The sequence below is a fragment of the Coffea arabica genome, chromosome 6e, assembly GCF_036785885.1.
Source record: "Coffea arabica cultivar ET-39 chromosome 6e, Coffea Arabica ET-39 HiFi, whole genome shotgun sequence".
NCBI lineage: Eukaryota > Viridiplantae > Streptophyta > Magnoliopsida > Gentianales > Rubiaceae > Coffea > Coffea arabica.
In genome coordinates this window covers 56,052,388-56,080,261 of record NC_092321.1, presented here as the reverse complement: position 1 = coordinate 56,080,261, position 27,874 = coordinate 56,052,388, and the positions used below count along the sequence as shown (strand labels likewise).

General features: G+C 32.7%; 2 protein-coding genes and 1 long non-coding RNA gene across 3 annotated transcripts; 1 reads left to right on the top strand and 2 right to left on the bottom strand.

The window, feature by feature from the left end:
- Window positions 1-487: 487 nt before the first annotated feature.
- Window positions 488-16,572, bottom strand: LOC113696842 (uncharacterized). Its single transcript, XM_072054088.1, has 9 exons — window positions 16,293-16,572; window positions 5,956-6,378; window positions 5,622-5,784; window positions 5,272-5,513; window positions 3,289-4,214; window positions 2,863-3,206; window positions 2,215-2,478; window positions 1,888-2,093; window positions 488-1,593 (listed from the first exon to the last, which is right to left on the bottom strand). The coding sequence occupies exons 1-9, from the start codon at window positions 16,551-16,553 to the stop codon at window positions 874-876; spliced, it is 3,549 nt and encodes a 1,182-aa protein (XP_071910189.1). The 5' UTR covers window positions 16,554-16,572; the 3' UTR covers window positions 488-873.
- Window positions 7,862-10,002, top strand: LOC140009200 (uncharacterized). The gene is made up of 2 exons (XR_011816558.1): window positions 7,862-8,140; window positions 9,482-10,002. It is a non-coding gene; the product is annotated as an uncharacterized lncRNA (long non-coding RNA).
- A 2,870-nt stretch (window positions 16,573-19,442) lies between the features above and the next one.
- LOC113696841 (actin-100-like) lies at window positions 19,443-22,795 on the bottom strand. Its single transcript, XM_027216225.1, has 4 exons — window positions 22,321-22,795; window positions 20,660-20,743; window positions 19,934-20,570; window positions 19,443-19,512 (listed from the first exon to the last, which is right to left on the bottom strand). Exons 1-4 carry the CDS (start codon window positions 22,793-22,795, stop codon window positions 19,443-19,445), a joined length of 1,266 nt encoding a protein of 421 aa, XP_027072026.1.
- Window positions 22,796-27,874: the final 5,079 nt, after the last annotated feature.

The window sequence follows — 27,874 nt, the reverse complement described above, 5'->3', positions numbered from 1 at the left end:
GATAAATTCTACGGACGGTGCCATTGTCGGGCACCGCGAGCCACCTCTTCCGTTGATCAAAATTCACCAAAATTATACCCCTTTGAGGAGATAATAATAAGAGTGAAGGAAGACAAAGATAACGTTCAAAAGTAAAGTCAAATCTTCAATTTTTGTTTCTATCCCTTTATCCTTTTTCTTCTTCTTTTTTATTTTCCTTTTTTTTTTTTGCTGTTCTTGATTTTTTGATTTTGATTTTTCATTTTTTTCTGGACTTGGGCCTGTTCTTGGAGAACAAAAATAAATTGGTCTGGGCTTTTAACCATCAATAGTAAAACGAATAAATGGGCCAATTTCTGTTCAAGGGATGAGGTTGGTACTGTTAGATTTAGATGCGGTTCGTATGATTATTGTATTTTTTTTTTATAATTTGATGTACATTAACATAATTTTGTTATATTTCTTGACGTATAACAAAAATCATATAACTATATACCAAATTATGAAATACAATAAAATTATATAAATATATATATCAAATCATGAAAGAAGTACAATAACTCTACAAAACGCATCTAAACCTAATTATACCCGCCCCAAACACAAATGTTCATATCTAAACTTTGAATATGAACTTTGCATTCTTATTCTCACTTTTGTTACATTACAAATTTCGTCTTCTTAATACTGATAAAATTTTGATTATTACAAACATAAACTTAAAGGCAATGGTAATTAGCACCTTTAAAATGATTGTTCCTAAGCTATTAAAGACAAAACATGACTAGCAAATGAAGGGATCGAAGTCATGGAATCTCCTTTCTGCCTCTCGCATTCCTAAACACATTCCAACCCAGGGGTTGGCCAGAGCTGGAACATCTAAGCATTACTACGTTAAGAAAAGAAATAGGCTATGAGAACTATGAAGCAACAAAAAAAGGAATAGGCATTGATGAAAGATGATATGCAGCCCCAGAATCCTCCCTCATCCTGATACAGATCATCAACCCATGACAATGCATCCTTCTGGTACTCTCTCTCGCTGGAAATAAATGCAGCGGTATTTTCCTTCTCAGCTAATGCAATATGAGATAGAATGTGAGGGAAAACCTTCTTAGATGAATCTTCTCCAATCAAAAGATCCGAGTGTCCAAAGCCATCTATCACCACTCTTTTATGTCTGAATCCAGGCTGGTGCAATTTCATGTACTTATTAGCTAAGAAAGATGTTTGAGGAGTTACAAGGAGCGTGCGTCCTCCGGATATATATAATGTTGGGAGCCCCATTCTCTCAGGATGGATCAAATACGTGTTTCTTCCTTCTGTATCTACTATAAACCCGGCATTACAAATCTTCTGGAGATGGGAAAATGCCCCCATGTTAAGCCTTGGTAAGTATTCTTTGTTCATCCAATGATGTACTTTGTGGCTTACGTTTTGGTGCCAAAATGCGTTACCAAATATGCCTGAGAGGACCTCGCATTCATCATAGGTGCATCTTTCGTAGCGTGGCATGGCACGAGCTATAGCCTTTAGGAGTTTCTGGCGAGAGCTGGCTTTTAATGTTTGGAACAAAGGAAGGGACTTGTCTTTTCCAAGTATTGCCATTGATATCTTCAGGTTGGTTGAAGTCACAAGAAGAAAGCCACTAGCATAAGCAAAATGGTAGGAGATATACAATACTATATAAATTACACATTTAAGGATAATCATTAGTTGAGCACAATTTATCCTAGAGGTCTATCGTTTAAGTGAATTTGGACAGCAGTACTCACGTAGAGAAGCAACAGGGCTTGATTTCATTCAATTTTTTAGATTAGCAAAACTGTTCTGATCAAATTCTGTCCACACTTTCTCCCCACATTCAATATGCACAAGGGCAAAATATCTAGCCACCATGGTACTTACTGGTATGAGAGGAAGCCATAATTTGAATTTCGACCAAGCAGTCAGCTTAAAAAACATGGAAGAGTTGGTGCAGGAAAGGGAAGCTATTCTTTTGTAGAAAACATGTCCCCCCATAAGGGCAATATGTATTGCAAGACCGCCAACGCAATGTCCAACAACATGTATCTTTACAGACTCCCCGTGCAACTCAGAGATCTTGTTGATTGCTGCAGAAAAGACAATGTGAATTAAAAAATTTCACACAAGAAAAAGTCGACTAAGTAAATCAGATATAGATTTTTTTTTATGTACTATGCCTAAAAAAAGGAACGTTATCTTTTGCACTACCAGCAGGAATATCAAACATTCCAATAGCTTCTACTGTCATATTAATTGAAGAATTAGTCCCAAGCAGTCTTGTTTGCAGTAGCCAGGTCTCATGCCCTTGGTGTAGTAAGCTTCTAACTAGATCATTACTTTCACTTGGCAAGCAATAACTTTCAGTTGCATAACCATTAATTAGGAGAACAGGTAATGGCTTATTCCCTTCTTCTTGCCTCTGTGGTCCTTGATTGCACTTCCACTGTTGGCAGCTGATTATAATGCCATCTTCTGTTGAATTTACAAGCCAACATGAAAGTGAGAATTATTTGAAACAAAATCAGAAACGATAGATACAATCTAAGATATGTTTTCTTGGATTTTGAATTCCTTTATTTCCTATCTTAACTCTCAATATATACTTTTGATCATACAGTTGATAGCATTTTCCAAACAGCATGAGCTTGACAACCATGCCTAATCATTTGAAGGAAATATTTAGCCTAAAGTATATGTGCAACATGATCATTATTGGAGCAGTATCTAACTATTACTTTTTCCTTGTGACTCATAAGGAATGTGTTTGGGACAGGATTGAATTGGATCTATCAGGTCTTATACCATTTACGAACTAAAAGAACTACAGTAGCTTATTGGATTTATGACAACGAGTACCTGTTCTTATCTCATGGAGTGTGCTTCTAGGATAATTATTTTGGTACGGATCCAAAGGAGTGAACCCCTTTTGACTTGCTCTAGGTACTTGTGAGATATATGTCCTGAAAAGAGACTGTAGCAGGATATGCAAAAATTTCATTTTTCCACTTCCAGACATACTGAATAGACTCTTCAAGAGCTCTATCATTGAAATATGAAGTTTCCCTTTTAAGCTTATCATGACTTCCTTTGAAGTATGCTGAGAGATTTTTCTTAATACTACGTGAAGTGTTGTTGAGTCTTTCCACGCATCAAGGCCCAAGAGAAAAGGGTTCATCACTTTCTTCCCTTCGAGTATATATCTGCATTAAGTAAAATTTATCAATATCATTTAATGCAACAAGAAAAACGAGAGAAATAGTATTTAAAAAAAAAAAAACCAACCTTGAACCAGAGGATGCTGCAAGGAGGAGACGATAGTGCATGTATTGAGTATAAGGAGTTTTAATATCTACATGGCACAAATCTACCTGGCCATCTATCACGTACAATTTGTCCATTTCTATGGCACAACACATGACATGGCCGCTAACTTTTCCTTGTAGGATAGGATTAGGCTCTCTAAAGTCTCCCATAGTTTTTTCAGAAGTTGTTCTTACGTTCAATTTCAATTTCAGGTAAGCAGCACAGGGCAAACCACCTACATGCCCACGCATGGTTTCTTTAAAAAGTACTGCCGTTCCCTGGCTATTCTCTGACTTCCAAGAACGGACTAAACTTTTCTTCTCAACAGGTTTTCCTCTTACAAAGTCTACATCTTTGCTTTTGTAGTCAAGAGCATCCTGCAGGAGGTGCTTGCTTACATGCTCAGCAGCTGTAGCAATGGTGAGACATGGGTTTATGCCAACCGAGCAAGGTATTAAGGAGCCATCACAAACGTACAGCCCGGGGTACACTGTTGTCAGATTTAATGTGTCAAAAACTTGACCATTGCTGTTGCAAACACCAGATGAAGCATCCGATGAAGAGCAACATCCTCCAAGTAGGTGAACGGATGTGCTTCTATACCTTGACATGAAGAGAATTCCACCCAACTTCTTCGTTATTCTCTGCAACGCTTCAATTTTTCTCGCTAATAAAGGGTCACTTGGTGGTTGAAAGCAAATCTCATTAGCGTCCTTCCGAAATGTAAGTTTCCCATCACCATTATCGTACCCAATTACGTTGAGAACCATGTCTTGGCTGGGTTGACCGAAAAGATGCTTCACCTTGTGCACTATGCTATCTAAAATACTATAGCCAATTGGCCATCCATATGTTGTAATCCCTTTAAAAAGTAGCCAGGGAAAAGCAATGGGAATTACAGCACTCTGCAATATAGGAGAAAGTTAGTCTTGTCAACTTCTACTCCAATCTGCAAGTAGGTATGTCTCTTAATTCCTCAAGATTCACATTTTCATGGTCTATGACTGTACAATCTTGTGATAAAAATTTGTGAGAGATACATAATCCTCTAACTAACATAAAAGAAGCAATCATTTAGCAACATAGTATCATGCTTAAGGACTAGGCTGATCAAGCTAAAGAAGTCTAAACTATAAGGCTAGCATTAGAAAGTAAGTTGATTGGAATAGTGGAAAATCACCTTGGCTAAAAAATTCATAGTATCCTAAAAATGGGACTCCTTAGATCGACAAATGGGACTCTTTAACTCATGATCCATTTCCACCTGGCAACCTGAATTACAATTTTGGACATTGTATCCTAAACTTTGTCTTGACTCCATTTTTTGTTAACGGTATTAAGAAAATGAAGTGAATTTTTGAACGTGCAAATTACACATTTGTTTAGTCAGCAAGTCAAATCTCACTTTGCCACCCCAACTCAGGACCAAATTACACATTTTTCAATCAACACGTCTAATCTCCCTTTGCACCCACCTAACCCAAGACCATTTTTTGTTTTGCATCAGTAAACTCTAGTATTTGGACACATCAAACTTTCAACTTCGGTTTTATCTAGTATTTCATTTACTAATAAATAGCTCATAAAGCAAAACCATGCCCTATTCCTAAATTTGATTGTACCTTGGTTTCTTGTGTTTTTTTATTTAACATTTTCATAATTGTAAAAACATAAAAGTTACAAAAATAATTTTATTACTTTGATCGAGGCACAGTATGTCCTAGACTAAGCAAAAACTATGGTGCAATGTGTCCACATATTGAAACTCCATAATTTTCTCGATGCAATTGAAGGAAGCATGGTAGTGGAAGGAATATGAAAGACCACGGAGCAATATGTTCAAAACTTAAAATTTAAGGTGTAAAGTGAGAATCAGTAATAAGTTATGGGATGCAACATAGAACTAGTCCTAGACAAATGGCTGCTTATAACATACAAGTAAAAGAAGACAAGGATGTAAACCTGAATTGTGAAACCCAATGACGAAATATATGATGAAGTAATGGATGGCCCTGGACGTTCTTCAAAAGGTACCTCTGATAGCTTCTTTCTGTCCAAGCCACAAGCATTTAAGGGAGCTCTACTTCGTGAAAGATAAGCAACATTATTACCATTGCAGCTCAATCCACAGCCCAGCTTCTTGGAAAGGATCAGGCCTCTCATTTGTGATTGGAAAAGTATCTTTGTAGTGCCAAACACTCCAGCTGCATCCTCAAACAGGTAAAGGTATAAATATTTCAGAATTTTTGTTCTCCACCTTGCAAAACTTGATAAGATATTTTTCCTTATTTGTGTGCGCTTTCTTGTCATACCTGAGAGTACAACAAAATCTGATGCCATGCATTCAAATTCATTAAGAAATACTAGCCATCTGCGACTCTTTCTTCTGCATATTGCTTCATCTACTTCAGAAGTATCGTCTAGATTTCTGAATACATATTGCACTTCACATGCCGTTCTAATATCGCATCCTGCCTGCAATTTACGAAAAAGCTTCTGCATTACTAGTGCCTAGAATTCAATAACCAATCCATGGTTATGGACTTGTCCGAGTTTTTATGTTTGTAATCCTGCAGAAGGATGCTTATTGGCTTTTCAATTTTTTTTTTATTCATGCTTTATCTAAGGGAGGGGAACAGAGTCTACCTGTATGGCTGACAACAAGTAAGTTTTATCTGTAGAATTTTTCGCATTATAGGGACAACCAGACATACAATTTCCACAAGCCTGGCAGGAATCAGCCTTCCCAAGCTTTTTTGAGCTATACATTTGGTCTTCTGTATCAAAATTCACAGTTAACTTCAATGGCTCGGGATTTTTAAAGCCAGTCTCTTCTCCTACTGCTTCATCCATGATTTTCGCATTCCTGAACTTGATGGGAACATCTTGTATTCGTAGCATTGTAGAAGCTAATGCTTCACAAACCTCCCAATCTTTTTCCCAATCTTTAGGCCATTTCGGGTTCCTTCTTGTGCGAGCTGGTGTTGGCACCACTACTCCTGCATTCACCAGTGAACCTCCACCAAGCCCACAGGCCATTGCAGCTACAGAATCATCATGTCTACAAACCTGTACTCTCGTTGAGCATGCCCACGAATGGAAGAGTTAGAGCTTTAAATCAGCAGACCATAATGCAGAGTCATTAATACCACGGAAAAACGTTATTGTGAGCAATACATAAAGAGTCTTTTCGTAAAAAGGATACTCTATGGTCTTTGCTGTGAAATCATATTTCCTCGGACCTGATAATACTGTCGCACACATTGATTTCTCAACTTTATATAACTAATAAACTATATGAGTAAATTTTGTATGTATACACTATCATGATTGTATGGATGACATATGAGTAAATTTTTTATTTCAAATTTAAATTTTGTACATCTAACATATATCTAATGATAATAGTGTATGTACTTGGATATAAAATTAATCCAAACTATAATATTAGAGTGTTTTCTGCTGAAGTTCCATTGTAACCTTGGGGTGTTCAAACGTTAGAAAAACTTAAAAAGCCAGCCAATCCAATTTAGATCATATATCAGCTACAGGAAAATGGATATCAAGGAAAACCAATTTATATCCAATCTCTAAAATTCGATAAAATGGAATGATTACAAAAAAAAAAAAGAATGATTACAAAAATTTAATTCCAGAATTCTTAATTACTAACTGAATTATCGAATTTTGTATGTAAGAATATGATCGTAGAAACACATTAGTTAAAAAAATAAACAGACTCTATCTTTTTGATTACATATTAAATATATTTAACTAATCTACATTTGAATATCCAATTTAAAATTTTGGATATTATTAAAATCTGGCCAAAATCTAATTATCGATCTTTAAATTATCAAATCAAAATTTGAACGAAAGTCGAACATTGATCTTACAATATATATATATATATATCGAACTCTTTTGACTGAGCTATCGATTACCAATTTCAGAGCACCCCTAATATAGCCCATACGTAAACTTGTTACAAGTTGCAATTTGGAAGACTTTTCAACTTTTGTGCGTCCATGACTACACCACTATCTGACAAAACAAGAGGGTACGTACGGGACTTGGAGTATGGAAGGTTGTTAGTGACAATCATATAACTATTTTTTGAACATCTTATAATATTTGAATTACTTATAAAATTTTATAACAAATGCATAATTATTATACATGAATCCACATGAATAGTAGCAGAAGGACAATGCTATAGTGCCTATAGTTATGGTAACGATATTAGGGAAACCTGCTATTGTAGGTTTCTATTACCTTTAGTGACAGATCAAAATTTTTAGGGACTTTTTAAATATTATATTAAAATAATTAATATTAACTTTAGTAAGTTTTTAATTAAAACTAGTAAGTATATACCTGAAAGATAAGTTTTAGCCAGAAACAGAAATTTACACTTTGAGTAATTTAATTTACTTATTATTTGACAAAATTTACTTATGTTTAAATTAAACTTACTAATACTAAAAGTAAAAAATGTATATATTTAAGTAATGAAAACGGTTTTGGGTTCTTGAAAACGGTTTTGGGTATCACCTTTCTCTTTAAAATCATCTACCTTCTTCTTATTTAGTTCTCAGTTCCAATGATACGATTGAATTCCCAGGCAAAGGTTTCCACTTTGGTCCACACTTTCTCTTTGTTACAATTGAATAAATCTTCTCACTTCAAAATTTTTATCTTTAGTTCACACTTTCCCTCTATCCTTTCTCATCGATCGGTTGGTTTTGAGTGCTGCCATATGCAGACACAACAAAAGAGTTAGCGACAGTGGTAGCCAGCCAAAGAGCATATGAAAAATAGCAGTGACGAGGTTAGACCATCATGTTCTCTTGAAATTGTTTGATTATATTGCTGTAATTTATTTATATTTCATTAGTTTTGTTTGTCAAGATTTTCTTGCGAAATCAAGGCTGAGAATTTGAAGATTTTATTGCAATTTTGGGGTTGAAAATGTCCGTTGAAACATCTAGGAAATGGTTGTAGTTTTGATTGTCTGCGGGTAAAATATGCTTAATAGCCATGTGAAACATCTAGGAAAGGACTTGAGACTAGGCGTTTAAGTTAAATGTGATTAATTTGTGAATGCATATAAGATGTTTGGTGAAATGTCAAAGGGAAATTTGTATGTTGTGATTGCTACTCTGTGCGGGTGACAATTACTAATAGATTAGTAACTCAACATGAGCTTTATAACTTGAATTCTTCAGGCAAGAGAGATTTCTCCCGTTCTGGAATTCTAAGTTGATACGCTTGATGGAGCAGATGTTATTGAACTGAACTGATCTAGATTCATTGTTGTGAATCTGTTGTTTCTATGGAAATTTATTATCAGCTTCTTGAATTTTTTACTCCATTGTAACGTCTGCAATACCACGGAAATTTGGCCATCTATGGAAATTTATTATCAGCCTCTTGAATTTTTTACTCCATTGTAACGTCTGCAATGCTACGGAAATTTGGCCATTATTACTCTTGTAAATCTGTGTTGCAGAAGCAATTCTTATTACCGTCCTATGATACATGTAGATTTTGTAGAATCACATCTTCCCTCTTCTTCAATCAGGAAAGGAGAGAAAATTCATAGAACAGTTTCCAAATGTAAGCAGTTAAGATTTCAAAAATAAGAGGGATCACTAAAAGGGAGATGATATTTCAAATACTAAACCAACCTAATAATATCAAGGAGCAGGACATAAAGATCAATGTATATTCATTTCTGGTTTGAGCAAAGCCTGGACAAAGCAAGTTGTAGCATCCTGTTGATCGAAAATTATTCCTCTGTTCATTGTTGGATGGAAGACAGACCGATAAATACATGATGTCAATTTTAGCTGCATTCTGAATTTTTAAGAGAAAGTGATTAATTTAATTTTAAACTATCAACAAATGTGGGATGCTTACAGTCCAATAAATGAAAAAACTTGTTCTTTTATCTCCATATAATTCTGGAAAAAAACCTGTTGTCGTCCAATTAAGACATACAAAGAAATTAATAGAATGATTAAGTGATCATTTTATATATGCTATTTTGAAGAAAATAAAAAAAGGCTTGTGTAACAGGTGCCCTAATGCGTTTTGATTGTAAATTTGAACATAATCTCCTTAGTTTGCAATTTCTGGTGTTTACTTGTTTTAATGTGAATAATTTCAGCTTGCTTGGAAAAAAGTTTGGTGATCAAATTTCAGATATTGTTAGCATCCAAGTGCTCTTGGGTTTGTAAACCAGAAATTTCAATCCAAACTGAAGCTTTTGATAGTGATATCAGAGCCCTTGATGCTGGTGATCAAATTCTCAAATCAAGTTACTAGCCTTTTGATTGGTTCAGTTTTCTGAAGCCAAAGTCTTTGTGCTCTAAATTCAGTTCTTGGCCATGTAATCTTGTCATGCTTAGATAGCTCTATCTAGTGTCCTGCCAGAAAGCTATATCTTGACATGCTTAGATAGCTATAGCTATATCTTGTCATGCATGGAAACTTTAAATCCAGCATTGCATTTCAATGTAAGGAGGTGAAATCCTATTTTCTAGTGACTTGTTGGCCAATTTGAATTAGATGGACCTTTGTTTAGTCCAAGTACTAAATAAATAGGTGAGTAGATTCATTCTGATGCTCAAAATGAGCCGTTTTCTCCTATTTTGAAATACCAATTTCATATCAAATGTCTTGTGCATGTAGATTTTGTTGTTTATTTCAAATTGGACTGGCTTACTTGATCAGCAGAACTCGAAAAGCAACTCAGATACTCATGTTATACAATACTCAGCACACGGTTTTTTAGGTTTTAAACTGGATAGATCTCGGAAAACTTGAAGATGTGTTGTGGAAGTGTTGTGACTGCTATGCTATACTAATAGTCTGCAATTTCCTTCTAAGAAATAAGCACGGCATGAACTTTCCCGTGGAGTTTTTTGCTGTGTTAACCAAGTACCTGTGCGTTTATGTGATTTGCTTGTATCCATAAAGCAGGAATTTCGAAACTCTAGAGCTTTCGAAATGAGTTTTTGAGTTTGAAACCAAGCATATGGTTCGTTTATAATTAGGGGTTTTCTATTATACCCGATCTCAATCTGACCGGCCACTATGATTTGGATCCGATTGCCACTCCTAATTATATTGGTAAAAAAATATATATATTTTACAAATTATTCCAATTTATTTAGAAAATGTTACTAATTTCATTACAAATTATGAAATGTAATCATGGTTTACTAATTTTTTACTAAACATAAATACTGCATACAAAAGGAAAAGATATTTGACTTTGTTTTGCTTTGATTAGAAAAACTTGTTGTAGTAATAACGAAATAGTGACCTTGGTGCAAATTTCAAATCAATAACCAACGTACACTTAATTACGGTAATTTTTTAGTTGATTATACTAATATATGCCATAAAGTAGTAAGATTTGATCATTTATAAATTGACAATTTTAGCAGTTTATATACCATTCACCTATAAAAATTATGATTATTATAAAATGATATTTTATAATAATTTACATACTATTTGCCAATTAAAAGTAAGTTTCATAAAAAATGTGCATGTAAATCCATATTGTGAATGATACGAAAAATATTTGAAACTCACGAAACTTAATATATGGGTAAATTTACTATAATTTTAAAAGATTACGCTACATTAGATACGATCACTTTACCTTTTATACTTGTGACCTAGAAAATAAATTTATTAAAACACATAACATTTATAAATGATACATACATTTATTAAAATGCTTAAAACACAAAACATTTATGAATGAAACATACAATCATGTATTATACATTTACGTTACCAACAACTACTAACTATAATATTAAGTTTCAACCATTAATAAAAAAATCTTAGCACTAGTTTAAATAAACTTCCTAATACTTGTTTCATATAAGTTTCTTTAAGTAATATAGTAAACTTATGCCACAAACTAGTAAGTTTTGATGATTAACCAAATTTACTATTCTATCAACAAGATTTACTATTAATCTATAAAAACTTACTATTACTTGAACTGAACTTACTCCCCACAAAACTAAGTTTCGAATGTAGAGTAGTAATTTATTTTTTTTTAAAAGTAACTTTCACTTTTTATTTCGATTGACTTTTTGAAACATAAATAGGATAACACTTATATGACCATTTTTTATTTAATTTTTATTTACTTTTAGCGGCCATTTGATTATTTGATAGGTCTATCTACCTAAATAGGATAACACTTACAAATAAGAAAGTAAGTTTCCCATCTAAAATAGTAAGTTAACAGTAATAAATTACTAACTTTTATACTTCAAAATGTAAATTGGAATAAATATTAAACTTACTTTTTAAATAAATAAATTACTACTTTATATCCCAAACTAACTTTTTTAACTTCCTGTTTAATTCAAGTAGTAGTAAGTTTTAATACATAAATAGTAATTCTTACTGATAACATGGTAAAATTGATTAATAATCAAAACTTACTGATTTATGAGACACATGTACTATTTTACTTTAAAACATATTTCAAACTAGTGTTAGGGAATTTATTTGAAATAACGATAAGATGTTTTATTAATGATTAATTTTTAGTACCTTAGTTAGTAAGTACGCATAATATACCTGTATAATACATGATTATAGTTATCATTTTAAAAAATTTATTTACATATTTTAAAATACTATGAAAAAAAGTTTGACTTTTCACATAATCTCGTAAAATATGTAATAAAATTTTGTCGTATTATAAGTTTTTAATTATTTTCAATTTTTGAAAAGTTTGAAAGTTTGGATAACAATAACAACAAATCTTCCTAGTTATATATAGAATATTACTTGTTTATATATCAAAATTTTTATAAATTAACACCTATGAATATAATAAGATGATAAAGTTTAATAAATTTACATTTGAGACACAAGAAATAATAAGAGTAAAAGCCTAAACAAAATGAGAAATAATATAATAATAAAAATGATAAAATTAGTATAACAATTAATATAAGAAAATTAAATTAAATTTAATTCATGTATAAAATGGTCCTAAAATAATTAGTACACTATGATACAATGTTATTTTAACAACAAATTTTTTTTTTTACTAAAAGTCTGAAATATCCATGACATACGTATGAGGGATATTTTACCATATTTGTATCTCACATCTAATTATGAAAGTTAATTTGAGAAAAAATATTTTTGACAATAGAATTATTTTGAATTTAGTCAACAAGTTGAGATTTTTTAAACAATAAAAGTGAAATATTTTGGGAACTTAGTTATTTATTTTCCCATAATTAAAAATTGCTATATTTTAGCAATTGTTGCCATTGACTTTTCATTCTGTAGACTAATTTTTATCAATGCAATATTAGTTTTATTAACAATCATTGAAGTTCCATTGATCCGAGGATGGGCATTTTATTGCTATTATTTTATATGTAAATATTTAGCCTAAGTAATAAAATAAATAATAGCTACTTAAAAAAAAGGGAAATTGATGTACAATTGATTGTGGTGTAAAATATTAGTATACAATTAACTAGAGTTTGAAATGGAATTAAATTTATTTAGTATTTTACTGTTAACAACTTTGACCCCATTTAATGGTTAAACAAAAAATAAAAGAGACGTAGAGACTGGGATTGGTTCCTTAGTGTGAAAAATGAAAGTTTTTCTAAACTAATGCTGCATAAAATTCTGGATGCATATGAAATTAGAAATGTGATAACTTTGCAATTCATTCTCATTCATGATGAATTTCTGCGATTCTATATAGAATCGCAATTTTTTTCGTTCAGCATGGAAACATTCTTTTTTTTGTCATATTGATGGCTTTTGCTTTTAAGATTATCTACATGTCGGTGGTTAGTATTATTGACAAGGTTAGAGGTCATGGTAAATGTTACAAATTTTAGGAGAAATTATGTATTGTAAAAATGGTTTAATAATTTTCGATTAAGCATAAGTACTGCATACAAAAGGAGAAGATATTTGATTTTATTTTGCTTTGATTAGAAGAACTTGTACTAGTAATAAAGGAAATTTCAATTCAACAATCAACGTGCACATGATTACAGTAATTTTTTAGTCATTTAGACTAATATGTGCCATAAAGTAGTCAGATTTAGTCATTTGTGAATTCATAATTTTAACAGTTTACATAAAATTCATCTATTAAAATTTATGATTATTATAAAATGCCCTTTTATAATAATTTACTTACCATTTGCCAATAAAAAAAGAGTTTGATAGAAAACATATGGATACAAGTCCATAATGTAAATGATACAAAGTATGTTTGAAAGTCACAGAACTTAATATATGGGTAATTTTACTATAATTTTCAAAGATTATGCTATGTTAATACAACTTTAATTTTTATACTTATGACCCAGAAAATAAATTTATTAAGATTTTAACATTTTATTAAATTCATAGGCATTAATATATGAAAATTGCGTACCATTTTATTATATTCGTCGGTGTCCATATATGGATATTGTGATGTATAGATAAGTGCAATTCTATATATAACTCGAAAGATTTTTTTTTACTATCATCCAAACTTTTTAACCTTTCACAAATTCAAAATTTATAATATGACAAATTATTCTTACATATTTTATAAGGTCATATGCAAAAAAAAAGTTTTCATAGTTTATTTAAAATGCTTAAAACATATAACATTTATAAATGATACATACAATTGTGTATCATACATTTACATTACGAGTAATTACTAACTATAATACTAAGTTTCAATTATTAATAAAAAATCTTAGCATTATTTCAAATAAACTTCCTAATACTTGTTTCATATAAGTTTCTTAAGCAAAATAGTAAATTTATGCCACAAACTAGTAAGTTTTGATGATTAACCAAATTTACTATTCTATCAACAATATTTACTATTAGTCTATAAAAATTTACTATTATTTGAACTAAACTTACTCTCCAAAAAGTAAGTTTTAGATATAGAGTAGTTATTTACTTGAAAAAAAAAAGTAAGTTCCATATTTATTCAAATTTACTTTTTGAGACATAAAAGTTACTAATTTCTTGAGTTAACTTACTATTTTTATTGTAAAACTTACTAACCATATTTTTAGGTACTATTTTATTTAGATGACCAGTACAACAGGTAATCAAATGGTCACTAAAAGTGTTTTTACCTGTTATATCAGGTAAAAACAGTTTCGTTACCATAACGTTCGTTACTTCAGACTTTTCCGTAGCAGAATATTATACTTCTATTATAAGCATGTATAAATAGTTAAAATATTATTATAACTTATTTAAAAAGTGTTATACTATTCTGGATGATTATTACCGGTAATCGTTCGTGTTCCGCATCCTTGGGATTTGGAGACACAGTACTGTCCAGGGTCTCCACATAAGTCTAGTTGTGCTTTGCACACCAGTTCAGGTGATTGCAAATGAAAAAATTAAAATAAGCCCACTTGTGTGATAAATTTTGAAACAAGCGTGAGAAGTAGAAATATCTGGATGTGGAATATATGAGCTTCCTTGGACAATTCTACATGTCACTGGTGTGCCTTATTCAGAAAGAAATGATAGCTCTTGTGCTCTTGTGGTGTACAAGTTGGTAGAGTATACTACCTTGATGGACTAGTCCCATTCTAAAAAGATATAATATTTTTTGAATGAGATATAATTTTATCTGAACTATTTATAAAATTTCACAATAAAAATATAATTATTATATATGAGATTCATATGAACAGTAATAGAATATCACATCTCTGTTATAAAAATGTACAAATAATTCACTTAAAATTAAAACGTTCAAAATATATTACATACGATTAATTTGATTTGTCCCTGCCCGGCACCCTACCTTAATCAACAATGGGGGCTGCTCTAGACTAGGTTATCTTTCTGACTTCTCCCAGTCAGGAAGCAACCGCGTAGAGCAGTCATTGTCATTGTGCCATTTATGCTCATTTAGTTCATCTGTATTCATATTAGTACTTGTCTACTTGAATCATTCTCCAGCACAAGGGTAAGAAGAAGAAATTTGTAAAAATATTCTTTACCAACCGACATGGAAGCGATTTCAAAAAAGAATTACTTGATCATCTTTTTAAACAAGACTCGGAGAATATTAATGAAAAATTTGAGCGTATTAAGAAGCAATTAGAATCATAAAATTTGTCAAAATATGATACTAAGCAATTATATTACAAGGCAACAAGTTAGTAGAATTGTATAAGGGATAGAAAATATGACACATGGAAATTACTTAAATTACGCAAAACAACTAGGATGTCACGTTGCTATCCATTGAGGATCGATCCTGCTTGGAATCCAACTTGGGTGCCCTTGGGATCCAAATGATGAGTTTAAAATGTAATATGAATAGCACTAGAAAATAATAAAAATAAATTATAATACGAAAGAAAACTATGACGTTTATTCAAATTAAACATCTTAAACTGTTTCTTGGGCATTTTTGGTTGACGGGGTCCTTTTAGCCTAAACCCGGGCTTGATGCATCAAATCACCAACATGGGAAATTAATGATAAGTTTTCATTCAATTCGAAAAAGAAAATATGACAATAACGTTTTTTTTTTTTTGTTAAAGAGGAACCACTTCCTCACAAAAAGGCCATACATTTGAATTTTCTATCGATGTGAGGTTGGAAGATCTGTAAAACTTATGATTGTTCGAGAACATGTCCTTATTCACGATGGCGATGTGAGGTTAGATGATCTATAAAACTTATGATTGTCCGAAAACGTGTCCTTATCCGTGACCGCGATCGGAGTTTAACCCATCTAAATTTTTTATTCCCAATATATATATATATATATATATATATATGACAACAATAATAACATGGAAGAGAGTAACCGCAAAAACGAAAGGTTGACGCAGTCAATCTTCGGCAACTAGTGTGGAACCAAACTATCAAAGGAGAAAGAAACTGTAGACAAGAGAAGGAGAAAGTAAGCGATTAACCTGATAAAGAGCATCCTTAGGGCCAAAGCTGACTCCAAATGTCCTGTGCTCTATCCTGACGGCAGACAGCATTTGGGAAGTGTCAGTCGGGAAATCTTGAGCTTCCCATTTCCTCCCTTTTTCAAGTAGGCATACTCTCAGACCACCCATAGCTAGCCGACAAGCAGCAACAGAGCCTCCATATCCAGACCCGATTACTACAGCATCATAGTCGTTACAAGCCCCTTCAGCAAAGCACTCTCCTGACCTTCGAAACTCCATTTTCTTTTTTCTTTTTTTTCCCCTTATTTTGGTTTGGATATTTAACCCCCCATGTACTTGGTTGAAATCTGTCGAGCAAGTTAACTATATATAACATACTTGGTTGAAAGTCCAAAGTCCAAAGTCCAAATATGAATAATATTCTCCCACAATTGATTCTAAGTTCTACTTGCGTGTTGTTTGTAGTCTTGCGGCTATAAGCCTAGTCATGGACTTAGTCTTCGATCATGCACAGCATGGCAGAGAAAATTGCTGTTTTGGTTGCAAATATTTGAGATATATGCATTTTTAGTTTTTACAACCGCAATGTGGTCGTGTGCTAGAAACTAATTTTTTAAAAAGATCAATAAAAATCTGCTAGCCTTAATTTGTAATAATAAAATATGATTAATTACCCATATACGAGTCATGTGAGCAATTAGTTTTTAACCCAATCGTTTTTTCGTCAACTTCATTTTTGTATTTTTAGGCTGAAAACTAATTACTCACATGATTAGTTTGTGAGTAATTAGTCTTCTTTTACTACAAATTATGTCCATTAATATTTATTTCAAGTTCTTAAATTGCTTTTAAAAAAATTAATTGCTGGTGCGTAATTGTATGTTATCGGATTCCAATTGCAATTGATAAATAGGACTAAATGTGCTTAGAGATTGAAACATTTGGCACTATGTTTATCTTTTGCTAATTTTTAGGGACTAAAAACACTCATATCACAAAAATTTGGGACCTAACTGAAATTCTCTCGGCATTATATGACGAAACTCACTCATAAAAAGTCCAAGTAAATTTAGGTCTCCAAATGGACTATAATAATAGTAATCGATTTTCAGGCAAATGACAAATGCAGGCCGCTGAATGATGGAATTGGTTCTTTTGTATTTGATACTAGAAGTTTTGTCCTATGCGGCTATACCAAACGTTTTTTGTACGCTTGAATCTTAATTCCCATCAGGATGCATTCGGCTCCACGGATTTGGAGTTGACTTAGAAGACAGATTTGTGATCCCAAAACATTGAATAACGTTGAAATTTCTTGGTTTTACAAATGTATTGAATTGAGAAGGCATTCATTTGGAATTCTAGATTCTTGATTTGGATGGAAGAAGAAATAGTAGAAAATTACAATTATTTATAACTTCGATTTGCTTATTTGAGAATTCTCTTTCTTTTTTGGGGTGTATAAGAATTCTTTGTTTACTGCATTTTAGCTAATCACAATGCAAAGCTTTCAAAGAATTTGAAGTAAATAATTTGTGCCCTTTTTGGCCAAAAAAAAAAACTATATTAAATAGTGAATCAAGTTATATATTTAATACAACCAGAACATGAAATCATTTGTTAGGATAAAAAAAAATCACACAGCAAAAGTATTAATATCATATCAAAATCAGGAGGATCAAGACAAAAGCTACAAGACAAAAGGTTATTCAAATTCTCAACAATACAAACATATAAGTATGGAAGTTTGGTGCGGCTCCATGCAGGAGTAAAATACTTGGAACAAGAAGGCTTGGAGCAATATGTATTATATTAAAGACAAAATAGCTACAGATCTCCTCAATTAAAAACAATCGGCCACAAGACATTTTATAGGAAACAAAACTAACTCCTTACCAAGTTTTACCTTCATCAACTTAAACCTATTCCAATACTAACACCTAAACACAACTCAACTATGTTTTCTAAATCAACTTTGATACCAATTCTAATCTAGTTATCAAATATTAAATCGAATTCTCAAACAACTAAAATTCTATATAGCTTAGTTTTTTTCGATCAATATTACCTTCCTTAAACCAAACTTTCCAATTTTGTCATTTCCAATACCAGCATGAGTTTTAATCGCCATTGCAATCTTTGCAGTAGTATAACCGATGTGCAACTCCAATTTTATTTTTTATTCTAATCTTCACCAGTAGGTATGGATCATACTTGTACTTTGTACATGATTCGGCTGCTAATGTCGCTTGATCAAAAATTTTATCCCTGTTAAGGGATTAAATCCTTGACCTGCATTCTAATACTCAGGCGTGTAAGCATTCATTTGGATCGATAATGATTCAGTTTTCTCCGAATTGTCCTTTGACTTCTTTAGGTTTCCCCTCCCCCTCCTATAAAGCAGGAATAAGAGTATGAATAAGTATAGAATATAATTTATAGTAAAAAAAAACCTTAAAATTGTGCTGTTGCTATTGTAAATTTATGACTTTTGGGCTTAGTTAGACTCCATTGGTTACACACAGAGCTAAGACTAAAATGTTCCCCTCCTTCCTTTACACCAATTTGGTTGATAACATTTAAATCAAGATTTCCTATTACAGAAACTCTAGCTCATGTTTTTAGTACTATTTATTCAAAAAAGATGATGGTCTTCGAACCTAGATGAGCCGGTAGCCATAGGCACCATTTCATACCATAATTCAACATTCAACCTTCCCGTCCCTTTCACTGACTCCTTCCCATTAAAGGAAAATAAGGCAGAGGTAGAGATAAAGATCCATGGTCTTGTCGGTGCAAAATATTCTTTGGAAAGTCTATTGTTTGTTTCAATGAATTTGTGTTTCAATTTAGAAGTTAGAAAAATTAAGAACTAGTCATTGCCATCAACATTGGAGTTTCTTTTATCACTTCAATTGGGTGCGAAAAAGATGCAAAGCCAAAATCTACTCAACGATCACCTGCTAGGTGGCATGCGAAATCTGTCGATTATGCAAATAGTATTTTGAATTAAGTTATGTGTGAATTAGATTTCTTGATTGAAGTGAGAGACACTTTAGTTGTTAACATCAAATCATTGAACTGTTGATTTTACTACTGAAGAAAGATAAACATTTTATCCTTCAAATTTAATGTTAAAGAGAAAAATAAGCATAATAGTCATCAGTCTCATAAACATTTCTTCTGTACGATGCTTGGGCCATATTCATCATATTCATCCGCTCTGATCCACATCTGCAGAGGAACATTCAAGTATATGTATCAGGTGCCATGGTATTATTCTCTGAAGAACATGTGTGAGGCTAGTACTAAGTAGTAACAAACAAAATTTTATTCTCAATGAGAAATGAAAATTTTTGCCATCAAGATCACGATAAAGCAGTCTTATACAGCAAATCTGACATGGTTATTGCATTTCTATGTTTTTTTCTTCTATGGCTCAAACTTTTATCAGTTAAAGCGTGCTATAAATGAATTATTCGGCCTAACAAAAATTGTAACAAAAAAAGTAGAAAATGGAAAGAGGGTCTAACTGAAATTGACAGTACTAATTAATAAATAGCGTTATTTTTCTGTCTGGGGAGGAATAAATAGATACTTTGGCTCTTAATGTGGATTTTCAATTTCTTATAAAGAAAAAAAAATGGATAATTAGCCGTTTAAATGTGTCAAGAGCTGCTAATTTTGAGCCTCCGATCCAAGGACCATACTCTCTTCCAGGTAGTGCGAGGACACTGATGTTTTTTAAGATGGGAACACGGCCTGTAATTTCCTTATCTATTAGGCCTCGAAAGCTAGAGCACAAAATCAACTCTTTTCTCACGCGATCTGCAAAACCACGGAGCAAGGTTGATCCACCACTAAGTACAATGTTGTTGCTAAGAATTTTTTGAACGTGTACATCACACTTCCTTATAGATCTATTAGTTAGCTTCTGAATTCCATCATCTTCCAAGCCAATAATGGATGGCTGAAATAGGATCTCTGAACATTGAAACCTTTCTGAGCCAACTAGGAGCACTTCACCACCAGGACACTCGTATTTCTCATGAAATAAAGTGGGATTGGTTATTGAGGTCTCCATTTCTTGTGAAAAATCTAGTGCTACATATCCAAGCTTCTCCTTTATTTTTCGCAAAATTTCTCTTTCCGAACAGTTATACCAATGCTGACTCCAAAGGCGTGTTGTGAGATCACGACCTCCAAGATTTAATTTTGAAATGGCATGTGGAAGTGCATGGCCTTCATAAATTGGAACAATGTAGCTAATCTCCTCGCCTACATGAAGAACTGTACCTGTTTCCAAAAATAAAATCACTATCGAAAAAAAATCAACAGAAGAGGAGAAATTATAGTGAAAATCCTGTAAAGAAAAAGGTACATACCAGTAGCACGACCGCTAAAATATAAAGAAAGAATGGCTGGATTAGCCAGATACATTGCAGGTACATGGTGTTGGAATGTATGCCCTAAAACAATGTATTTGTTTTTATCTTATACATTCCTTATTATATGTTTTGTATTTTAATAACTTCTTATTTATCTGTTAAATATTAGATACAACCGATAAAGTCCTTATAATATTACTAATGTGATGATAGTCACAAGAGTTGGTGACTATGAGATATCAATCACATTTATAGTAATATTATTAAAATGCCCTAGTTTTTGTACTAATGAAATAGGACATCTTTAGTACGATAAAACTAGTACACAGTTAGCCTCTAATTAATGTAATTAGTGGTTGTTCTCATCAACTATGGTATGAAGATACTTAGGCTAATGTGTAGATGATTTGAAAAGTACAAATGCATTGGATGATCCGTTTAGAGATCCCGTTAGGATATCTATCTAGTGCCAATGGTGTATCTCTAGTGAAAATTGTGTAAGTGATCCTACGACTTGAGATCACCATAGTATCTTGAGTGTGAATCGCTACATTTTGACTCTATTTACTTGTTACTCTTCGTGAGTACCTTAAAATGTAGAAGTTGGATGTAGTGTGAAGCACGTAAAGAAAATGGGTGATCAAGACAGGATTTACCACTCTGATAGAAGGAGTTGATATCCGGATGGCCACTAGTGAGAAATTAACCCTAAAGTCGACTACTAGGTAAATTGAAGAATGTCTTCAATTTAACCTAATTAAGGGTAAATTTCGGGAACTAGAAAATTTAATTAGTCATCAGGGAATTGGCACTTATTCCTTATTCCTGACTAATTGGATATCTTTGGTGAAAGGATAATAATTACACGGTAATTTTTCACGGAAAGGTTAGGTCAAATTCCCTTGACTAATTCCGAATAATTGGGCAATCACGATGTGTTGCTAGACACCGCTCGTGATTTATAATTATGGGTTAATTATTTATTATAAGTTATGATAAAATAAAGTCGTTTATTTTATCTAATTATTAAACCATAATTATTACCAATACATTCGGGACCTATTGGGTCACACGCAATAGAGATTTAATCTTGGATTGAAACTATGTGAATTATCGGGGTTTAATTTTAAAAGAAAATTAATCCCAGGCCTATTTGAGCAGATAAGAGTAAATGGTTATCTCTTATCTATCAGATGATGATAGATAGAGTCTTGAGTGAAGAGAAGTCTTAGGCTTTTGATTTTGAATCAGACAAGGAGACTTATCATCATATATTATCAGGTATCCCTCTCTCTCTCGGTTAAATAGTTTTTTGGCTGAGATACGAGAGGAAAAAGGTAACAAATAGAAAAAGGGAGAATCTGTGAGTGTCACATATTTTTCGAATAAGAGCAAGAAGGGCTAGCAACTTTTTCTTGCTCTTCAATACATAGTTCGTGAGACGACTCAGGGTTGCTCTAGCGTGGATATCAGTAGAGGCAGGACGATTGGACTGCTCAAGGGCTGACCATCCTCAAACAACGCTGCAGGGAGACGCTGCTTGGATTAAGGTAATCCTATAACCCTACTTTTTATACATCATACGTAAAATCTAGGGTGATTCCTGGATGGTTTTAGGGAAAATTTTTTATTTTTCCGCTGCGTAGTGTCCCTAAAACCCAACACATGGAAGGTCTCAAACATAATTTCGGTTAGTTTCTGTGGATTTGCCTTTGGGTTTAGAGGTGGTTCTGTGAGAAGAACAGGGTGGTCTCTAGGATCAACATGGAGCTTGTCATAGAATGTATGGTGCCAAACTCTCTCCCTCGAATCCCAGTTTTTTACAAGACCATTTTCTGTGGAAGGAAATATTTCAAGAAAACCCCTTTTGCCAAGTACTTCTTCTCCAACATAGGTTTGATAAGTTGGAAACATGTGTCGAGTCCGACCGACTAAATGAGGGAATGATGCCAGCGGAAAATCATCACCAGCAAAACCAGCCTGTTTAATGACTAACATTGCTAGCTCAGCTATATCATAAATATGCAGCAATATGGTTTCAAATGTTATCAGGCTCAAGTGCGTTTTTGGAGGTAAGGAAATTGAATCTGCAAGAAGTCCATTAATGGCTAACCTTTGTAGATCTAGTTCCATTGTAAATCACGATTGGAATGAGTGGTAAGATTCCATCATCCATCTTTCAATAATTCTGCACAAAATCATCACCACGTGAAAGTATTAACAAACATTTAGCATGTTTAGGAAACTTGTTTCAGATCATAAAATAAAAATAGTGAGTGATACCTTTTACTTTTCCTCGCTTTCAGGAATGCATCAGCAAACTACAAGATATGATTGTTGTGAAAATTACGAAATGGGGAATGAGAGAGAAATCTAGTTAACAAACTACAAGACTTTATTAAAACAACTCAAGGTGAAAGTATTTTGATGACTTCAAAGATATTCATACCTTCAAATGCAACAAATCTGGAATATGCAATCGATTATGACGGTTCTATTTCACCAACAAGCTTCCAAAAAAAAAATGTATGTAAGAGGGATTTTGCTTTACCTTAAACAAAAATAGCCATTCTTCTACCAGTAAATTTTCACTATTATTTTCTTGAATTGAATGTTTCTCTAGAACCCTAACAGCTTTATCCTTTCTTTGTGCTCTGTTTCTTATGTTGATGTTTTTATGCAATTTCAAATTGTCCATAAGTTTAGGCCCGTTTTGGACCTTAAGTCAGTTGATGTCAGGAAGATATTTTCAGACCACAGCGCTATGTCTGAAACAATGACCCCTCGTTTAGTATGTAGAAGAAGCCCGAAAAGAAAATGCCTTTCCAGATATGGTTAATTTAAGTGCAAAAATCCTTTTCCCCTAGAATACATATTCCAAATTTTTCCGGGAATCTCCCATTCCTTAGAAAAACTTGGCAAGCTCTTTCCAACTTCATCTTACAATGCCTAAAAAGCAAGGGTATCAATTGGGCCTTTTGAGATGGGTTTCAGCAAGTCCAAACTTGGTTTACAAATTATATGTATTTTTTGACTTCAGACTTTTGGGCTTCGGGCTCATATTAAAGGGTTCAACCGCGCATCACAATAATAAATGAGTTTCAGTCTAAAATTGGGATTGGTCCAAACTCATAATTAAATACATAATTATATATAATATACATTTTATAATTATAAATTAATTCAAATTTATATATAAATTATTAAAATTTTATGTTGTAATATGTATAATTATAAATTATAGATATTATTATATATTTTTACATATATAATTATACTCATATATGGGTCAGATCTTAATCGAGTTTAAGCCCAGTATAGCACAACCTTGACTTACATTTAGTTTGGATCTAACATTAAACCCAACCTTTGTCTGACCCAATTAAAACTTAGGTTTAGTGAATAATTATACTCATAAATGAGTCGGATCTTAATCGAGTTTAAGCCTAGTATAGCACAACCTTGACTTACATTTAGTTTGGATCTAACATTTAAACCCAACTTTTGTCTGACCCAATTAAAACTTAGGTTTAATGAGATTTTTTGGGCCAAACAGGCCAAACTTGGGTTGGTCCGGCCCATTAATAGTCCTACTAAAAGTAGGATGTAAAATTTATCCTTATAAATCTTTATACTGCATTATCATGATATCTTAAACTATTTGTAAGTTTAATTAAATTTGAATGTTATTTTTCATAATAATTAATTTCCTTATATTTAAAATAATCCTTTTCTTTTATACTAGGATACAAATGTTTCCAAAATAATTTATTTTTTTGACTTTTGAACAATTATACAAGAAATTTTTTTGAATCTTATCAAAATTGAAATAGATTAAAAATAAATTATAATTGTGTGACTTCATGTAATTTATATTTTATGTTACTAATTATATTGCTAATAAATGCAAAAATTTAACTTAAAAATCTATATATTAGAATAAAACAACTATTACATTTGAAGAATTTTGATATCAATCCTCATTTATTTTTGAATTAAAAATATCATAATTTTACATAAATAGACAAATACTATTATAGAAGCAAAACAAAAAGTAATATAACATATTACGTCCAATTAAATGGGTGACTTGAACGGATTTGGATGAGTCATATTTGGGTCAATCCATTTATACCTAATTAATAAAAGGGTCAAAATGAGTCAAGTCATTTATACCCATTTAAGAAATGGGTATGGATATACTCAATTATCTATTTATGACTCACTTTAAATTCTACTTGTTTTTTAAATTTTTTCGCATGTTGTTTAACAAGAAATAACGATATTTTATTTTTATTAGATTGGGAGGAAATTTAAATTTATATGTTTAACATCTACTAAAAATTGTGTTTAAATATATAATTATTTTTAAATGAGTATCAATGGGTGAACCGAGTTAACCTACTACTTACCAATTAAATGGGTCTAATTGGGTAATCATTTGGATTCATTCAAAGTTCATTACATACCCAACTCCACTTATTAATAGACGAGTTTGTACAGATCAACATAATTAGGTTGTGGTTGACACGTCTAGTACATATGATGAAGTGAGGAATAAAGCATTGTTCTCATTCAGGTGCTTTTTAAGGAATAGTAGTCTTGTTGAAATAAGAAAATCTTCCCTACTAAGAACTACTTCCCAAATGCGGGATAACAAACTATATTTAAGGATCTGGGTAATAGGAAAGAAACGCACACATCTAACCAATAGCTCATATTTTGTATATGGCTTGCAGATAATGAAAAAATGCAATATCTGAACTACACACTGAGACAACAATGGGCACTCCTTGGTTAACTTTACAAAGTAGAGAAGGCTCGTATCCTCAGCTATGACCATTACCAATTCCAGATGTTTGAGATGTTGGAGTTGGGGGAGTCCAATTTCAACGGCGGACAAATATGTCTCCCCGAAAGAAAACTAATCTAATCAAAAGTTTGCAACAAGTTAGTGCACAACAGCAGTTGAAATTATCATAACAAATAATCAATGAAACGACCAAAAAGGTCATTCTAACCTTATAAGGCGCACGCAAGACAAGTTTCTCCAATTGGTTGCTACACTTTAAATCCTTGGAAGTACGAAGAAGAAAATGCAAACACAATTCCCCATCCAGTGTAAGCTCCAATAACGAAGGAGTATTCTGATATTTGAAAGCGAATTTGTGGGAGGTTCAAACAAATTCTCAAAAAAAAAAAAGATTTGCAGCAGAAATTGTCAGAATCTCCAGAGGATGGCAAGAAGGTACAATCAAGGACTTGACATGGACTAACAATACTCAGATTCTTCGCGATGTTCAAGATGTGGAGAATTTGACAATAGCTATTGAATCATTTCCTGTATGATCTGTATAAAACGGCACAATATGTCAAGGATGTTAAAGACAAAAAACCACAATGATCCCTTGTAGGCTTCACTATGAATGTCGATAAAAACTGATCCAGGTCGGGGAAACTAGGACTACATGGGAAAAATCTAATTCGAAAACTCTTACAGCCCTTTGTGTGATACACCGAATGTTAGGAGATTGTTTTTAAAGAAGATACTGAAGTTTATTTCTTCGGGTTTGATTTAAAACCTTAATTTTTTAAAGGGACTAGAAACCCTAAATTCTAATAAAAAACCCTAGTTTACTTGTGACTAACCGGTTTTCTTAAATCTCTCATATATTAATCGAAACCCTAAATGTCATCAATGGAATTGTAAACTCCCTCACATTTTTCTTAAAATTCCTTTTATTTGGCATTTATTCCTTTCTAATAGCTTTACTACTCATTCACACCCTCAGTAATTGCAATCAACCATAGAATCAAGGGTTTTCCCTGTAGGTTCTTAGTTCGGTCAAATTAGGGCTTTTTGCGTATTTGACCGTGTGATCACTTGGTGAGATGTGTGCACTAAATTCGGTGCTTAAGGGTGAGTTTAGATGATATTAAGTGTGTGAATAGAGGTGATAATAATAAGTTAATGAATTATAAGATAAAATCCTAGTATACGCGATTTAAGGAAAAATCGACTCGAACCGACGGGTATCGGTCGCTACCGATTGGCTACCGATTGAACACACCATTTGACCACCATTTTATCAAGTTAATCTCATTGTTGTTAGAGCCTAAATATTAGCCCTAAATCTGATCAAGGAGGCTGAAATTTTTGACTTCAAGAACCAAGAGAAAAGAAAAAAATTGAGATGAAAATCGGCGGTGACAAGTGGCGGTCATCCATGAATTGTTGACCAACTAATTTCCTCTATATTTATCATCAAAAACTACTCAAAATGCTCTCCATTTCCCCCATATCAGCCGTGAGAGAGAGAGGGAAAAACAAGAGAAAGAGAGCTTTAATCCATCTTAGGTTTTGCTTGATTGAGTAAGAAAACAAGAAAACTAAACCGATTAACTTGCAAATTGAGAGTTTGGGAAGCTTAGGGAGCTAAATTTCACAAGGAGAGGTGAAGGATAATTCTTGCAAGCCCTATTATTGAGGTATTATGGCTGACCATCATTTCCTTTTCCCTTACTCTTGTTTGAGTTATGTAGTAATTTGAATTCATGCTTGGTGATACCTAATCTAAGTGATTTTGATGATTGTGGTGATGAATTTTGAGTTAGGGTTTTGAATGGTTCACTTGTAATTCTTGTTGTTTGGATGGTATATGGTGTATGTAGGCTTGTATAGGAGGTATTAGTAGTGGTTTTAAGCTAGAAATGTGAAGTTACACCTTGAATACCTTAAATTCCAGAATTGAGATTCTTCATTGCTCTGTTCTGCCCGGTTCTGTTTGACCATGATGGAGGCCGAATTAGACTTAGCACAAAACATGAAAGTTGTAGAGAATGATGTTCTGTAGCTGCTGTAAAATTTCAACTTAATCCGAGCACTGTAGCATGTGAAAAGACAAAAATACCCCTGACTGCCATAGGTAGAGATTTGTGGACAGTTTTGACATTTCACCAATCTGACCGCGTTATTTTCCCCCTGATCCATATTAAATTAGCATTTGGCCAAAACACAAAAGTTGTAGTGCTATGTTATAGCTTTCCAATACAGTTAAAAACGCCTCAATCGGAATTTTGTAGCCTGAGTTATTGTCAATTGAATATAGTGCAGTTAACTAGCCTGTTGGTGAGATTCTAGTTCTGTAATTTGAGAATTTGACCCGGATATACTAGGAACTGGACTGAGTGGTTTTCATCAAAGTTGTAGCC

Excerpts from the sequence above, each read along its gene's own strand:
- LOC113696841 (XM_027216225.1), bottom strand. The coding sequence starts at position 22,795 with ATGGAACTAGATCTACAAAGGTTAGCCATTAATGGACTTCTTGCAGAT. Across the intron at positions 20,744-22,320 it reads TGAGACCTTCCATGTGTTGG|GGCATACATTCCAACACCAT; the intron begins GTTTTAGGGACA and ends ACATTGTTTTAG. Across the intron at positions 20,571-20,659 it reads TTTTAGCGGTCGTGCTACTG|GTACAGTTCTTCATGTAGGC; the intron begins GTATGTACCTTT and ends TTTTGGAAACAG.
- LOC113696842 (XM_072054088.1), bottom strand. The coding sequence starts at position 16,553 with ATGGAGTTTCGAAGGTCAGGAGAGTGCTTTGCTGAAGGGGCTTGTAAC. Across the intron at positions 2,479-2,862 it reads ACTCCATGAGATAAGAACAG|AAGATGGCATTATAATCAGC; the intron begins GTACTCGTTGTC and ends TAAATTCAACAG. Across the intron at positions 1,594-1,887 it reads TATGGCTTCCTCTCATACCA|ATATCAATGGCAATACTTGG; the intron begins GTAAGTACCATG and ends ACCAACCTGAAG.